General features: G+C 36.6%; 1 protein-coding gene across 1 annotated transcript; it reads right to left on the bottom strand.

Annotated features, from left to right (window-relative positions):
- Positions 1-4846: 4846 nt before the first annotated feature.
- Positions 4847-18088, bottom strand: LOC139841471 (uncharacterized). The gene is made up of 4 exons (XM_071831688.1): positions 17603-18088; positions 16288-17484; positions 5919-6779; positions 4847-5744 (listed from the first exon to the last, which is right to left on the bottom strand). Exons 1-3 carry the CDS (start codon positions 18086-18088, stop codon positions 6501-6503), a joined length of 1962 nt encoding a protein of 653 aa, XP_071687789.1. The 3' UTR covers positions 4847-5744; positions 5919-6500.
- Between the last annotated feature and the right edge of the window lie 224 nt (positions 18089-18312).

Consider the following 18312-nt stretch of genomic DNA (forward strand, 5'->3'; position numbering starts at 1 on the left):
CATTTATCACATAACAACAACACAATTAGGGTGGATTTACAAAGCAACCCAAAATGACACTTAGTGCAATTTCGACCCAAATGCACTTTCCGAGCTCAAACCGCCCTCAAACTAACCAATAATCACTAACACAAGTGAGAATGGTCCTAATACACCAATTACGCCCACTCATAAGGGTTAAACACCCATCTTGCCCAAATTGACACCTAAACCCTAATTTTGACCCATTTCAAAATTAGTCAACCAAATACACCCAAATAGGTTCCAATACCTCAATAATCACTAACGCTAGTGATTAAACCCAATTACAAGTCCTAATCATGGCCAAATCGGTTTCCAACCCAAAACCCACCACCAACAACAATAAAACCCGATTACTAGCATCACTAAACTCACTTCATGAGTTTAAGGGGGTTTCTCAACAATTTAAGTTCAAACCCTAACTTTGAATATCAAATCAAACAATGAAATTCGGAGTTAAAACTTACCAACACTACCACAACGTAGCCGTGAACGAGGTGAACAACTTTAACACTCGAGTTTTGGTGAAAATCCAACTCCTTCTTCTCCAAACCAAGATCTCTCTCTAAACTCTCTTGCTTCTCACTCTAGGGTTTGAGGTGTGTGGATGAGAGGAAGAATGGAAGAAATGAGGTTTGGATAAGGTTTTAGATCAGTTTTGAGGTCCCCAAACCGTCCATATGCGAAAGGACTATAATACCCCTCATTTAAACCCTTTAAAAAGGCTGAAAAATGCATCAGGGGCAATCGGAGCGCCGATCCAAAGGGTGGAGCGCCGCTCCAACCTACAGATACTGGCAGCCGAGCAAAAATCAGGATTAACAACTTATTTTGGCCATAACGTTTCGACCGTAACTCCGTTTTTGATGAATCAAATATCGTTAGAAACGTAATAAGATATTATTTCTAATGGTAAGGCTTTGAAACATCAACTCAAACTTTATTCAGGGTTGAAAAATTACGTTACACACCTTGTAACTCAAACAACGTCCAGAATAACGTGTAACAGAAAAACGGGGTGTTACAATTTAATTAAATATATTCAGGTAAATTGCACCGTTTAATTGACCTTTGAAACATTATAAGTAGTTCATTAACCAAAGACAACTTTGATTTTCAAAGGTAAATCAAGGGCTTGCTGTGTACGGATATAAAGGGAGCATATATCCACATGTGTAAGTTTTAAGGCTGCTTTGGTCCACCATTCTAGGGATCTACATGCATAGACTTCAGCTGCTGTATTTAACAAACTAATGCACGGGTTTGTGATGTTTCATCCATCAGTACATATCAAGAGCATGATTTCTTTTTCCCAAAGCTGTCATTATTTTCAAGGGAAATTGTTGGATCCTATTGTCTATACTTTGCCAAAATCTTCCGCCGCAACACGTGTCCGGAAATTTTCTAGTTCAACTCTAAAACTATCAGGGTATGTTTGACGCATAGCTTTTAGGAGTTTCTAGCTTTTATGAAAAACTCTTATTTAATAAAAAGTTCTGTTTGGTAAATGAGCTTAAAGCTTTTAGACAGAGGAAAAAAGCTAAAAGCTACTAGAACTGACGTTTAGCTTTAGCTTTTTGTCATTTTACTCTTAAATTAACAGATTTAGCTACTCTACCAAACACCAATATATCTAAAAAACTAACACTTATTAGAACTAGTGTTTAGCTTTTAGCTTTTAGTTTTTTGTCATTTTACTCTTTATTTAGCAGATTTAGCTACTCTACCAAATACCAAAATATATCTAAAAAACTAACAAGTAACTACTAGCAGCTAACTATACGCTAAAAGTTACAAGCTAAAACTTAACCGCTACCAGATGTCAAATGATAGGATTATTGGTTGTTCAATCCTCTTATGTACTAGATCAGTTGGCATTATTTCAGGTTTATTGAAGTCTTAATATGCTTTTGAAGAAAAAGTAAAGGTTGCAGAAATAAAGTTCAGAAGATGACGATGAAGGTGGTGCTAACTAAGTAATTATTACCTAGCTAGGTTGCATGTGCAATGTATTATTTAAGTTTTTAAATTAAATCATTGCATTGTATTTTGAACAATGTAATATATGCTTCAATTTCAATGAAAGTAAGGGTCTGTTCGATTTTAATTGAATGTTCAACGTTGAATGTTGAACTATTCAACATTCAGCGCATTCATTTCTTAACTATTAAACATCTAAATTTTATGTAATATTATATTTTAATTGTATCAAGAAAACGTATTAAACAACTATATTGTTTTTTATTCGCGTAAAAGGTGAATACAGTAATTTTACATCATCTACATTATCCTTTTAAAATGATTATCAAATATGTTATTGTCATTTAGAATTGAGTTTTTCAGAACGTTTAAATCATTTAAATTATGAATCATTCATTAATTAATCGTTCAATTTTAATGTCGGTATAGAAGTTATAGACATCTTTTGAAACTTGAAGGGTTGATCGGTAGATAAACTAAATACGGGTTAAGACCAAAAATTAGGTTAAGAGCCCTCATTTGGTGCCTAAAGCTTCTAGTAAACTCCTTCAACAATTTTGTAAGAGAAAGTAGTGAGAGGAAGCTCAAGGTTAAAGATGGTGATGATTCATACTCAAGTTGGTGTGTATCTTGGTTGTTTCAACTCCCAGGCTTTTCTTGGCGTTGAGGTAAAATTTTAATCCGATTTTGATCTTCAATTTATGTAATTAGGGTTGGGGTTTGGGTATTTGATGTGTGTAAACATCGTTTTACTTAGAAATTTGGGGTTATTGGTGTCCATTGATGTATGTAAACCCCTTTGAAGGTGGGTTTTGGGTGGAGGACGAATTTAGTGGCATTGGTCATGATTTTGGATGTTAATCACTAAATTACAAGTGTGTTGATGATTTAGATGTTCATAAGAACATGTTTGTTAGTCAAAATTGAGTGTTGACTTTGATTCGGTGTCAAACTAGGGTTTGAGCTAGTTTTGGTAAATTAAGTACATAAGTACTTGGTGTATGACGTTTATTGGTGTTTAAGTGATGTGTTGGGCATGATCACTCTCTAGCTAGTGATTATGGGTCAAACCTAGATTGGTCTTTGATGAAGTCAAGTTCAATTCGAGTCAAAATTTTATTTGTTAGTGTGAGTTTGAATTACCACTCGTAGTGGTAATGGGTTAAGCTCATTTGGTGATTAATGGGCGGATTTTTGTCGAGCAAGGAGTAATCCCTCGGTTAAGGGATGGTGGTGACGAATTATCTTATAGAGAATGAATTTTTAAGTGTATTTTATGCGTATATGTTATATAGGTGATAACTTGCTCCGATTTGAGGCTGAAGGTTATGCTCACATGTCATGCGTGCATTTAAAGGTGAGTGTAATAGATATATATTTGTGTACATAGGATAGCGGGTTTGGTGGTAGTGAATTGACCTTTCGTCGAGAATTCACTAAATATCGTTCGTCGATAACTACATCGTGTTTATAGTGTTTAGGCCATGTCAGATTCACTGTGAGTATATAGTACATGGACAGTTCGTCTGATAGACCAAGGGTCGTAGGTCGACGGGTTTTGGATGATTCCGGTTGTGACCGAATGTCGATGCACTTATATTCGTATGTTGGTGGGAATTGGTATTTATGGTTAACCATATGTGTTTTCTTTGTTTATAGCACTATACTTTGTGATCTTGCATGCTAGTTCGTGTTCCTAGCCGTGTAAGTGTGTATGCTTATGTGAATGTGTGTTGGTGATATATATATATATATATATATATATGTGTGTGTGTGTGTGTGTGCGCGCGCGCGGTGTTATTTGTGGATTTTTGGTAATTTATGTATATACATGTATAATTGTTGCATTTACTATGCATCAGCTTACTTTTCTCCTTGTTTACCTTTTTATAGGTACTCGTTTGACGTGGAGATATCTAGTTGTTAAACTAAATTGCTTAGGAGTTGCTTGAGTTCATAGCGAAATTGTTCGTGGTTTATTGGACTTGGGTTGGGGATAAATAATCCCCAGGATCATGCTCTTGGTATCGGAATGAGTTATCGAGTATTAACCCGTGTAATGATGTAATTGGGTCAGAATTACTCGTGGTTGTTGTAATGAGTCGTAATTGGGTTGAGTTATCGTGGGTTTGGATGTGATGATGGTCCTGATGGAAACTTTAGTTGGTTCAGAAGTATACATTTATCAAAATTACCAAATGTAGTTTCCATTCAAAAAATAAAAATGTAAAGAGGTCTCGAATAGGTGGGTAGAATTTGTATGAGGGTCCTAATTTTGAATTTGTGCATAAACCTATGGTTAGGAAATCGGGGAGAATGCTACTAATCTAGGACCCTAATGTTTTTGTAGTAAATCAAGCGCGCTTCTTGCCATAAAGGGCCACTGGATAGGCAACGATGTGGAAACAATAATAGTCAATGTTTCGGACCTCATAATGATGAAGATAAGAGAAGGATGTGGGACAATTTGGAACTTTTAATGGGGTATACAAATGCGGCATGTGTGATTTGTGGAGACTTTAACGAGGTTCGAGACCAATCCGAGATGCAAAATTGAGTTTTCATCGAAAGACGTCCATTTCTCTTCAATGAAGATTGGATCGAAAAAATGCCACTGTATCATAAAACTAAAGAAAATTTGGGAAGAGGTTCATTAACCCAAAATGAAGCCAATCATTGGCTATTTATACATCAAAAAAACAAACTAATTACAAGAAGGCATAGAAGGCATTCTAACAAATAACATTTACATAAAATATAGGGTTAAAGCTATAAATATGTCATATACTTTCAGTTTTGTTCCAATATAGGCTATATACCCAAAAAAATACCAATGTAGGTTATATACTCTTAAAAGTTGTATCGATGTACACAAATTTAACAAGTTACCTGTTGAACCGGTAAAGTTAATTATTTAACATTTTTGGCATTTTATATGGCTACAATTAGGTCATATACTTTCAGTTTTGTTCCGATGTAGGCTATATATTTTCAGTTTTTTCCGATGTAGGCTATATACTTTCAGTCTTGTTCTGATGTATCACCAACGTCATCCTCCACGTAGGATGCCACGTCATCGTTTAATTGTTTATCCGGTTAGTAAGTTTTCTTCGTTCATATTAGTATACTTTATGAAAGTATATAGCCTACATTGGTATTTTTTGGAGTATATAGCCTACATTGAGACAAAAATGAAAGTATATGGCCTATTTATGGCTTTAACCCTAAAATATAATAAACAATATACAAAGTATCTACATTATCAACAAAATAAATATCCACAAAAATATTCACAGTAAATCTAGTCTAATTAAGACCACCCAACATAAGTAATACTCCGTATATCTCGAGACTCGCATAATACGGAGTAACCGTGATTGAGAATTTGAAACCAGTGCACTTCCCACCAGAGAGTTTTCAATTATTTAGTTGTGGTCACCTAAATTCTGAAATACGTCTCTGAGTTTCAAATCTGTGCTTCCCAATAACATATTGTCCACAAATCGCTTGTATGATTTGGGTAATGATGACAACAAAATTAGTGCCAAATCCTCTTCTTTTATTATCTCTTCCATGTTAGACAACTCGCAAACCAACCGATCAAAGGTGACAATATGATTCCTAAGATCTTCACCTTCTTCGAGCCTCAACGAATACAGATCCTTTTTAACTAACAATTTATCCTTCATCCCCCTTGATGCATTAACATTCAATACTTTCTTATTTGAAATATCTGAAATAACCTTCAGTTAAGAATAAAACATGAAAAACATTGTTATTATATACATCATCAGAAGATTTGTAGAGATTCTGTATATGTTATTTAACGCTACATAGCTCTAATTTATTTGCAAGTAATGGTTTTCACTAATCTCATTAAATATTTAAAAAACAATTGTAAGACTGCAAAATCTTACTTGGATATCCAATGCTTTCTTGAGTTGCATATATACTTCATTCGCCGTTGGCCGTTTTGATCTCTCGTCATGCAAGCATTGATAGGCAATCTTTCCAAATGTAGCAAGCGATTTCATTGCAATTTGTTCTTGAATACCCTCAAACACAAGCTCATCAACTAAAAAGTCTAGAAATTGTTTGGATTCTCTAAAGTCCTTCAAGCATGCAAGTTTTCCACATAATATCTCAAATAAAATCAAACCAAAGGAATAAATATCAGATTCTTTGGTTAAGTAACCAGTTTTTCGATACACCGGATCACGGTACACGGGATCACTAAAACTGGGCGAGACGCCATCCATCTCTTTATGTTTATGATTTATCAAGGAAAACTCAAAACAGCATATTTTCACAATCCAATTTCCATTTAATACGATATTTGCACTTTTAATGTCTCCATGTACAACATATTGTTGTCTAGCAAAACCTTTGTGAAGAAACTTTAAGCCATTCACAATTCCTACACATATCTCAAGTCTTTTTATCCATGTAAGACTGGCGTCGTTCACATGTTTGTCGAGAGTATTTCCGTTATACGCATTTTAGTAAACAATAATTTTTTCGTCCTTTTCGTTGCAATAACCAACAATGTCGATGATATTCTCGTGTTTGTGTCCGGCGAGAATTTCAAGCTCTCTTTGAAAATTATGTTCTTTCCTGCTGACCTTTAAAACAACTGTCTTACGCTCATTGTCATATGGAACTTCTCCTCGGTATACCTTTCCAAATTTTTCTTTCCTAAAGAAATTTTTATCACTAAAGTTTTGTGTACCAAATTTTATTTCCTCAAGTGAAAATTTTAAGATATCCATGCGCTTTTCCTGGGAACCATGGCAATATAAAGAATTTTACAATAACAAAAAGAGTGAAAAAGGAAAGAAAAACATCACATAGAACAGGCAAACATATAGATTTCTCATTGAAAATAGGCCATTGGTTAAGTGTTTCAATACGTAAGGAGATAAACGATTTAATCACACAATTTTTACAAAAAAAACACGAAGGCATGAACAGGGCCGTCTCGCTAATCTCGGAGGTCCCGTTCGAAACTTAAATAGGGCCCCTATAAATGTTAATATTTTCAATACGTATAATATATAATACTATGATAGCGTAATCAATAGAATTAAAAATATTCAAAACAACTGTTGCAAAGTGTTATTCTCAAATAGTTGTCAACTCGTTATAGTTAAACTATTGTTTATATAAAACCGTAATCCTAACATTTTTTGTAACGAATTAATTGGTCAACTCTTTATAGTCAATACTCCCATTATATTGTTTTTAATACCTATAAACGTCACTCTATTAAGTCTTCCTTGTTAGATGATAGAATGCAAGTAAGATATTCCGTTACGATGTACGAATAAAGGTTTTTCAAAATTTTGGGCCCCTTAAAAATTTGGGGCCCTGTGCGACTGCACACTTCGCACATGCACCGAAGACACCCCTGGGCATGAACTAAATCACTAATAGTATAATATAGAGAAAAAAAATATAAGAGAAATAAATTTAAAATGTGAATGATTAAATTGTTGGAGCTAATCGGTTTGTGTTCCACATCGAAAATGGAAAAATAAATAAATGTGTGTATATAAGTCTAGGAAACCTCCCTTTATCACCAACTGGTTTTAGAGTACTAGGAAACTCTTGGGCTTATATGCAGGACATGTTGGTGGACCTAAAAGCGATCCTAAAAATGGTATCAGGCCCGGGTGGCACGAATGTAATCATTGTGCAGCGACAGTTCAAATCGGGGTGACTTTGGACGTGACCGGAGGAGAGGTCGTGGATCAGATGTAAATGAACGTGTCCGGAGATTAGTCACGTTATATAATACAAGTGCATGAACAAACCAATCAAGGAGGTGATTGTTAGAGCTAATCGGTTTGTGTCCCGTACCGGATATGGAAATAAAGAATATGTGGATATAAGTCTAGGAGAACTTCCCTCTATCAACAATTAGTTTTAGAGTACTAGGGAACTATTGTTCTTATATGCAGGACATGTTGGTGGACTTGAAAACGATCAATACAAGTGCATGAACAAAGCGATTAGTTTTAGAGTACAATACATGAAAACGTCAAATGTCTCTGTTACATGGAAACACGTGATGATCACAACAATTAGTTTTAGAGTACAAGTGCATGAAAACGTCAAATGTCTCTGTTACATGCAGGTGATGATCACATTATGTCTAAAAATGTAACTTAAACACGTACTCTTTGATTTTAAACACTATATACCGAATAAAATCTCAAGCGTCATTTTCTAGGGTTCTGTTGTAACTTATCGAGTTCCACTCGATACAATCTTTAGGGTTCAACTCTGTTAGGGTTTATTCAATTCAACGATCGTTAAGGCAATTAATTTGTTACGATGAGGTGTTATTGCGGAAGTCATATTGTTGTTTGTAATCACCTCAAATACGTTGAAGTGCTTTCTGTTTTGCATAATATGCCTTCTGATTACTCACTTTGACTGCATACTTTTTCTCTAACTCTTGTTTTAAAGCTTGTGTTGGTATGTTTGGATTGCCCTCAATTTTGTTGTATAATCTCCTTTACCAAATAAACAGATGAACATCTTGCTTGACAACTCTGGATTGGTCACACTTATGTTTATCGCAGTATGTTTTAACCTTCCATGTTCACCAACTTGTAACTTTCTAACGTGTAACACCCAAGGACATTTGAATCTTGGCTCAGTAAAGCCCCATAACTCAGTCTTTTTTCCAGCAAAAACAACTCTCACTCTCTCCATGTAATTTTTTACAAGCTTCAAATCCTTTCTAGTTTCAATTTTGTTGACTAAATCTTTCACTTCTCTTGAAGTTCTAAAGATTTGTCAAAGAAAAAATCGTGTCCTTGGATCATGATCAACACCAAGACCACATGGACCATCGCCGTTTGGACTTAAAGCCACAAGGACGAAGCATATAATTTTCAAGAGTTAGGGACTAGCGACGTAATTTAACCAAGACCACAGAGACCACCGTTTAGACTTAAAACGACGGGGACGAAGCATATAATTTTTAAGAGTTAGGGACTAGCGACGTAATTTAACCAAGAATTAACTCAAAAATAAATGTGTGCTTTTAGAGTACTAAGGAACTCTTGTCCTTATATGCAGGATATGCTGGTGGACTTGAAAATAATCCTGGACATACTAGTGGACCTGAAAACGCTCATGCATTGTGTGTGGTTAACAAACCAATTTTTCTCTGTTGATGATGTATGTAATATTTATTTTTTAATATACTTCGAATGAATTGACTGAATTGTTATTTATATGAATTAACGCACCAACAACAACAACACTAATTAGTATTTTATTATCCCTAGATTGACATCATCAAACCAGTTTTAACATTTTAATAACTAAATTGTTTTATTTTTTGCTTAATATGATCAATTAACGAAAAGTGTATTAAAACTTGTATGTTGAATCCTGATAATTTATACTCCCTATTATATTTACTTTAAATTTTAAGATACGTATTTATATACTTCATGCGTCAAAAAATAACTGTCTCACTTTGACTTTTTGAGTCTTTCTTCTACAACTTTGACTAAAAATATATTTTCTTGTACTATATAATATTTGTTGAAAGTTATACCAATAAAAAGACGTTTCAAAACCGAATCCATTCATATAAATTTTATCAAATATTATATGGTATAAATAAATATATTTAAAGTCAAAATTTAAGAACTAAGACTTTGAAAAGTCAAATGAAACAGTTATTATTGGACGGGGGAGTATAAAACTACCGAAACTTGTTTTATGAAATACAGAATACTGAAATAATATACTTCTTATTTTTACTTCTGATAAAAAGGAAATACTCATAATTGTCTATATCTTACATACCCCTTACCCCACTTATATTGGATTGATTTATATTGTCGTTATTGTTGTTGTATTTCCGTTCACAAAAGTATTTCTGTTAAATACCTACTTCTGTTTTTTTATAAATGAATTAGAGGTGAACAACGTGTTAATGAATTTTTTTTATGCCCAAGCTCTGATTTTTGTTTATTCCCAAATAATAATTAAAAGTATATTTCTGTCCACACGTCGTTCACCTCTTATTTTATGCCCAAAAGTACAGAAGTATATTATATTTACTTCTGATATTTATTATGCAAAAGTTTTATGCCTAAACTATAATCACAAAATAAGTGAACTATTTTCATTTTCTTTCAATTTCATTTCACCAATTCAAAATCAATCAAAGTATCAAACAAACACCACCTAAACATATGTATAGAGTGTTAGGAAGAGGGGATCGCCTGGACGTTGGGAGATATAAATTTGAGAGAAAAACAACTCTATTACTCACAAGAATAGATTTACAGAGTATTACAAAACTCTTACAAAAAAAAAACTCTCAAACTCACACACACTCTCTAGGTTGTGATTACACTTCTCTGAGTGATTTAGGATGATTTACAACTGAGGTTTGCACCTCTATTTATAGTAAAAATTCTATGGCGGTGGAATAGTGTGAACGGAGAAGATTGGCGGCCGTCATCGTCATCAACTTTGCTACCTCCATATGAGTTGTCAAGGTTGCGTACTTTGAATATCTAGAAGGTGGGCTTCTAGATTGTAGGCTGAAAATCTTCAATTCTCCCCCTCCAGCCGAATCCACAAACATTCCAGTTATGTCTCTGCATAACTCCAACTTCTCTCGAGTCACCACCTTTGTTAACATATCCGCAGGATTCTCCTTTGTATGGATCTTCACTAGTGTCAACAGTTGTCGATCAATTACCTCGCGTATCCAATGATAGCGAATATCAATATGTTTTGTACGAGAATGGTACATGGAGTTCTTGCTCAAATCTATAGCACTTTGACTGTTACAATATACCTTGTACTCCTTTTGCTTGATTCCAAATTCTTGAAGGTAACGCTTTAACCACAACATTTCTTTTCCAGCTTCTGCGGCAGCAATATACTCTGCTTCAGTTGTGGATAATGCAACACACCTCTGTAGTCTTGACTGCCATGAAACAGCTCCCCCTGCAAAAGTGTAAATGAATCCTGAAGTAGATTTCCTACTATCAGGATCTCCGGCCATATCCGCATCTGTATAGCCTTCCAAGATTGGATCAGCTCTCCCGTAACAAAGACATAGATTCTTTGTACCTTTAAGATATCTGAGAATCCATTTTACCGCCTCCCAATGCTCTTTCCCGGGGTTCGAGAGAAAACGACTCACCGTTCCCACTGCATGAGCAATATCGGGCCTTGTACACACCATCGCATACATCAAACTTCCAACTACTGAAGAATATGGTACTGAAGACATCTCCCCGATCTCTTCCTTGGATGAGGGACAAGAACTCTTGCTTAACTTGAAATGGTTAGCTAATGGAATGCTAACAGGTTTGGCATTGTTCATATTGAAACGTGAAAGCACTCGTTCAATATACTTCTCCTGAGATAGCCATAACCTTTTATTCTTCCTATCTCGGGTTATCTGCATTCCCAAAATCTGTTGAGCCTGTCCTAAGTCTTTCATGTCAAAAGACTTAGAGAGTTCCTTCTTCAGCTGGTTGATCTTCGTTACGTCTTTCCCTATGATCAAAATATCGTCTACATAAAGTAGAAGAGCAACGAAATCTCCTTCAGAAAACTTCTGAATGTAGACACACTCATCTACTGCAGTTTTCTTGTACCCGTGACTCACCATGCACGAGTCAAACTTCTTGTACCACTGCCTAGGTGCCTGCTTCAAACCGTACAAACTTTTCTTCAGCCTGCATACGAGGTTATCTCCTGAAACCTCAAAACCTTCTGGCTGCTCCATGTAAATTTCTTCATGTAAATCTCCATGAAGAAAAGCTGTCTTTACATCCATCTGTTCAAGCTCCAAGTTCATACTTGCGACCAATCCAAGTATGACTCTAATTGAAGTCATCTTGACTACTGGTGAAAATATCTCGTCAAAATCAATCCCTTTCTTCTGTTGGAATCCTTTGACTACAAGTCGTGCTTTGTATTTCACCACTTTTTCACTACCATCCTTTTTCAACTTGTACACCCATTTATTTTTCAGTGCCTTTTTTCCGCGTGGAAGTTCAACAATCTCATAAGTTTGATTTTTCTGCAGAGAATCCATCTCATCCTGCATTGCGAGCAACCATTTTTCTTTATCCTTATGAGTTACTGCTTCATGAAAACTCTCCGGTTCTCCATCTTCAGTAAGTAGAAGGTACTCGGATTCTGGATATCTACTCGATGGAATCCGACCTCGTTCAGATCTACGAACTTCTGGAACATTCTGAGGAGATCCACCATCATCTTGACCTTGTGATGGTGCTGGAACGTCTGGCAGATGGGGTTGTGGCTCCCCCTGCTCAGCACCCTCATTTTCCTCATTATCTTCTACTTCTGGCATTTCTTCTTGCACTGAAAATTCATTTCTCATGAATGATTCCGTTGTTGCCTCTGGCACCTGAGCAGCAACATTTGACTTCTGAGATATTGTGGGCTTTTCAATATCTTCTATTGTCTGGCTTTCATGGAACACCACGTCCCTACTTCTGATCACCTTTTTCTCCTTTGGTTCCCATAATCTGTATCCAAATTCTTTATCTCCATAGCCTATGAATATGCATGGAGTGGTCCTTGCATCCAGCTTCTGCCTGAGCTCCTTGGATACATGTGCGTACGCCAAACATCCAAATACTCTTAAGTGAGAGTATGATGGATCCTTTCCAGACCAAAGTTTCTCCGGAACTTCAAAATTCAGTGGTACTGATGGAGATCGGTTGATCAAATAACAAGCGGCTCTGACTGCTTCTCCCCAGAATGGCTTTGGCAGCTTAGCCATACTGAGCATGCTCCGAACACGTTCCATGATTTTTCGGTTCATTCTTTCTGCTATACCATTATGTTGAGGGGTACGTGGGACCGTCTTCTCATGTCGGATGCCATATGATCTGCAATAGACATCGAACTGCCTGGAAGAGTATTCACCGCCGTTGTCGGATCGAAGACACTTTAACTTCTTTCCTGTCTCACGTTCTACCATGACATGGAACTGTTTGAAGTAATCGAACACCTGGTCCTTCGTCCGCAAGAAATATACCCACACCTTTCGAGAAGCATCATCGATAAACGTTAGAAAGTATCGGTTGCCGCCAATTGATTCAACCTCTAAGGGACCGCAAACATCAGAGTGTACCAGACTGAGTAACTCTGATCTTCTCGTTGAAGAGGAATTAAACGAGACTCTATGTTGCTTACCAAACAGACAATGATTGCAAGGATCTAGTGCAGCGTCCTTGTCTACATTGATAAGCTCCTTCTTTATTAGGGTAGACAACCCTTTCTCACTCATGTGACCGAGTCTCTGGTGCCATAAATTTTGTGAAGCCTCCTTTTCTGCAACATTAATGCTGTCTGTGCAGATCTTCACATGAGTCTTGTACAGTGTGCCACAAATGTGTCCTCGAGCGACTATCATAGCGCCTCTTGACAATTTCCATGTGCCTCTACTGAAATGACTATCATAGCCCTGTTTATCGAGAGCTACTCCGGAAAGGAGATTCAGCCGAAGATCTGGCACATGGCGGACATCCTTCAGAGTAATTGTGCTCCCGGAACTTGTCTTTATCTTGACATCACCAATTCCGACAATCTTAGCGGAACTGAAATTTCCCATCTTCACAGCTCCAAAGTCACCAGCTTTGTATGTTGTGAAGTATTCCTTGTATGGAGTCACGTGGTAGGAAGCTGCAGTATCTACCACTCATTCTGTTTCTTCTCGTGAGACGTGAAGGCATGTCTCATCATGGGTTGAACAATAAGCTACATCACCAGAGATAGTCACTAATGTTTCTCCACCCTTATTCTTCGGCTGTGAACTGCTTTGACCTTGTTCCTCTTTTAATCTATAGCAGTTCTTCTTCATATGTCCCTCTAATCCACAATGATGGCATTTATATGTTGGTTTTCTGCCATCAGCTGACCTGCCCCTGCTCTTGCTTCTGCCTCTCCATTTATTTTTGCTACTCATTCGCTGTCTCCCCCGATTCTCTGTGACAAAGGCATGGGTCTGATCTGTGCCCATGTCTTTTCTCCTTGCCTCTTCACTGAATAGGGCATCCTTGACCATTGACATGGTAAGTTTGCCATTCGGAGCTGAGTTGCTGAGTGTTACGACCAGCGTTTCCCAGCTATCGGGAAGAGAACTAAGTAGCAATAGCGCCTGAACTTCATCACCAAGAGGCATCTCTACAGATGATAACTGGTTGACCAAGCTCTGAAACTCACTGGTATGCTCGGCAACTGAAGTTCCATTTTTGAGCTTCATGTTGACTAAACGCCTCATCAGCAGGGCTTTATTCCGAGCAGTCTTGGCCTGATACATGTCCTCCAACTTTTTCCAGAGGACATATGCGTCTGTTTCTTGTGCAACATGGTGGAAGACACTATGATCAATCCATTGACGGATCTGACCAATAGTTTTTCGGTTTAATTTCTTCCACTCTTTATCTTTGGCAGAATCAGGGTTTATACCCTTCAATTCAATAGGATCGAACAAATCCTTACAGCTGAGGAGATCTTCCATTCGAGGTTTCCACAGCGTGTAGTTTATTGCTGTGAGCATAATCATAACTCCGAAAGATGATGTTGACTCTTCTGTGGACATTATCACCTTAAAAATAATTTTTCAACACAAATGAGGTTGAATTGTAGAAAACAGAGATCACCGTTACGTCCGGAACGGTTGAAAATGGTGGAATAGACACTTCGCGGCTTAAATTCCACTTACGGGGCAAAATTATAATTTTTATAAACTTCAGGGACCAAAAATGAAATTATGAAAATTTCAGGGACCAAAGTGTAAAATTTCAGAATTCCTACAGTACCGCAACAGTGCCGCTACAGTACTGCTACAGTGACTTGCTACAGTACCACCAGCTGCTACAGTGAATTGCTACAGTGATCGTCTTCTCCGGCGAAAATTCCGGCACCGGTCGTCTTCTCCGGCGAGATTCCGGCGAGTTGACCAAACTTTGACCGCGTTTTCTGGGCTCGTTATAACTCCGTTTAAGTCGCCGTTTTTTGTGTTGGACTCGGTTCGACGAGACGAATCCAATGGTACACTCAAAATTGGATTTTGAGAAAACTTCAGAAAACCCAAAACTCGACCAACGTCTCTAACCAAGCTCTTGATACCACTTGTTAGGAAGAGGGGATCGTCTGGACGTTGGGAGATATAAATTTGAGAGAAAAACAACTCTATTACTCACAAGAATAGATTTACAGAGTATTACAAAACTCTTACAAAAAAAAAACTCTCAAACTCACACACACTCTCTAGGTTGTGATTACACTTCTCTGAGTGATTTAGGATGATTTACAACTGAGGTTTGCACCTCTATTTATAGTAAAAATTCTATGGCGGTGGAATAGTGTGAACGGAGAAGGTTGGCGGCCGTCATCGTCATCAACTTTGCTACCTCCATATGAGTTGTCAAGGTTGCCTACTTTGAATATCTAGAAGGTGGGCTTCTAGATTGTAGGCTGGAAATCTTCATAGAGTATCTTTTCAAAAAGTGAACTTTGCAACATACTATACAGTAAAGTCGAGATTAATTACAACATCCATATAAATCCGTATTCTAGAGCTTGTAGTTGCAAGTTCAATGTGTTCGGTATTGACAATAAACCTACATTTTACATGATCTAACCATTTAATTTTGTGTTTGTTGGGAAATTACAGTCTCACTAATTCCCAACAAACGCCCAATGAAAAACAGTAAAGAAATAAGAACAATACACAACACAAGATTTAACGTGGAAACTCCAAAACAGGAGAAAAACCACCGGCCCCCAAAGAGAGAAATACACTATATCACAAATTGTTACAATGATATAGACGACTCTCTTAAGCCAACTACACTCTCCAAAATATTTAACTAATACAACTCTAAAAAAAGAGTAAGAAAGAAAGAAATAATCAAATATTTAAAGTGTATTGATTGGTGCAATTTGAAAGTGAGTCTCAACACTCCTTTTATAACTAAGTCACCCCCCTCCCACTTCTTCCTCCCACCTATGTGGGATAACATTCATTCACAAATACAAAGCAACCATATCCATTTATTCTAACCAAAACTATAACCAATAGTGTTAGACTTAGCTTTTCCATGTAAATTGTCTTTAAATTGGTGGTTTTATCTTTTAAGCACTTTCTTTTTGGGAGTATCACTTTAACATTGAAAAGTAATTTTAATAGTATTGTTTAGAGGTTAAGTATACAAAAAAATTAAATGTTGCACACTACTTAAAGCATTGACTTACCTGAAGGTTTAATGCAATTTCCAGTTCGTTAATGATGTCTTTTAATGTTGGCCGCTCGCCTTGAGTTTCTGCTATGCATTGAATTGCGATTTTCAAAAATGATTTTAGAGACTTTTGATTAGGCCCCACCTTTAGACCAAAACAAAGTTGTTCAGCTTCTTCCATTACTTCTGGATCTACCATTTCCATTAGTGTTCCCTCGGAGAAGTGCCTTCGTGCGACGGCTGCTATACCCTTGTTATTTTCATCAATGTAGATTTTTTCATAGGCCAATGTCCCAGACAATATTTCGAATAAAACAACTCCGAAAGAGTATATGTCTGACTGTTTTTTTAAGTGGCCCGTCCTTGAATATTCAGGATCCAAGTACACCTCAGTGCCTGCAATATTATTTGTCACGATAGTGCTCCGAAGTTGATTAGCCGAGTAGAATTTGGAGAGCCCAAAATCCGCAATTTTAGCCTCCCAGTTGTTGCCCAATAATATGTTGGCACTTTTAATATCACGATGGATTATGATTTCTTTATCTGTCATGTTTGTATGAAGATAATCCAGCCCATGTGCAATATCAAGACATAATTTTATCCGTTGAACCCAAGTAAGATATGTTTCTTTTTTTGTGCTTTCCAAAAAATCATCAAGGCTACCCTTCGGAACAAACTCATAAACTAGGATCAATTCAGATTGTTCATTACAATATCCAAGAAGTGATACTATGTTGGGATGCTCACATCTACGAAGCATTTCAATTTCTAGAAAGAACCCTTTTCTACCATGCCCTTTTTCATCAACCAAGATGCGTTTTATGGCTGTCGTCTTGTATTTCTTAGGAATTTTCATTTGATTCCCCTCCTCAAAGAATTGTTTATAAGCATTGTTGGGTTTTTTAGAAATTTCCTTCTTAATCTTCCAATCTGTTCCAAAAAAGAATTTTGCATCAAAAATGTTGGGTTTCTCAGAAATTTCCTTCTTAAACTTCCCTTCTGTTCCCGGTACGAATTGTTTATAAGAAAGGTTGGGTTTCTTAGAAGTTTCCTTCTTAATCTTCCCTTCTGTTCCCAAAAAGAATTTTGCATCAAAAAGGTTGAGTTCTGCTTTGTATACCATACCGAATCCGCCTGATCCGATTAGGTATGTTTCGTCAAAATTGTTCGTGGCTGTCTTTATTTCATCAAGTCCGATCTTCTGTAACATTGGCTAAAAAAAAAAAAAAAAAAAAAGTCAAAATTGGGCTTACCTTATCATGTTTCCATTGAAGGAAATGGAAACAAAATAATGGAAAGGAAAAGTATAAAAGTCAAATGGATGGGCTTACCTTATCATGTTTCCATTGAAGAAATAAACTTTTCTCAAGTTGTTTAACAATCTCAGCCATATCTGGGCGCTCTTCGCGTTCTCCGTTCACACATTTATTAATCGTTTCTGACAAAATGGTGAATGCTTCCGAGTGCATTTGTTTTCGTATATTATCATCCAAGTCTGAATGATGGATTCCGCGAGCCGCCGTAATCTTCTTCATGTGCAAGGACTTTGCGTACAGCTCACAAAACATGTCAATCAAAACAACACCAAAAGAATACACATCACTTTTATGTGTCACACTTTTGGTTATGTTACACACTGGATCAGTGTAACAGTTATAGTCTGACGTAACGGTAAATTTAACGCAAGGGATTATAACAGAACCAACAACCTTAACCTCCAAATCTTTATCTAAAAGAATTTTAGCGCTACGGAAATCAGCATGTACAGCATTACAATCATGAATATGACTCAAGGCACGGGCAGCATTTGGGAACATGTAAGATTTTTATAGACGTACTCTAAATTACTATTTGAGCTGATATTGGGAACAGATAAGACATTTAGTATTTGGTCGAGACTTCCTATAATTTCACACTCGAAGTCACACTCACTAACTAAGTAACACTTACTGTAAGTGTAACAAAACCCAATAAAATTGGGAATATTTTTATGCTTAAAACGTGAAAGCACTGAGACACCTTTTAAGAGATCTTCTTCTGT

The sequence above is a fragment of the Rutidosis leptorrhynchoides genome, chromosome 4, assembly GCF_046630445.1.
Source record: "Rutidosis leptorrhynchoides isolate AG116_Rl617_1_P2 chromosome 4, CSIRO_AGI_Rlap_v1, whole genome shotgun sequence".
Taxonomy (NCBI): domain Eukaryota; kingdom Viridiplantae; phylum Streptophyta; class Magnoliopsida; order Asterales; family Asteraceae; genus Rutidosis; species Rutidosis leptorrhynchoides.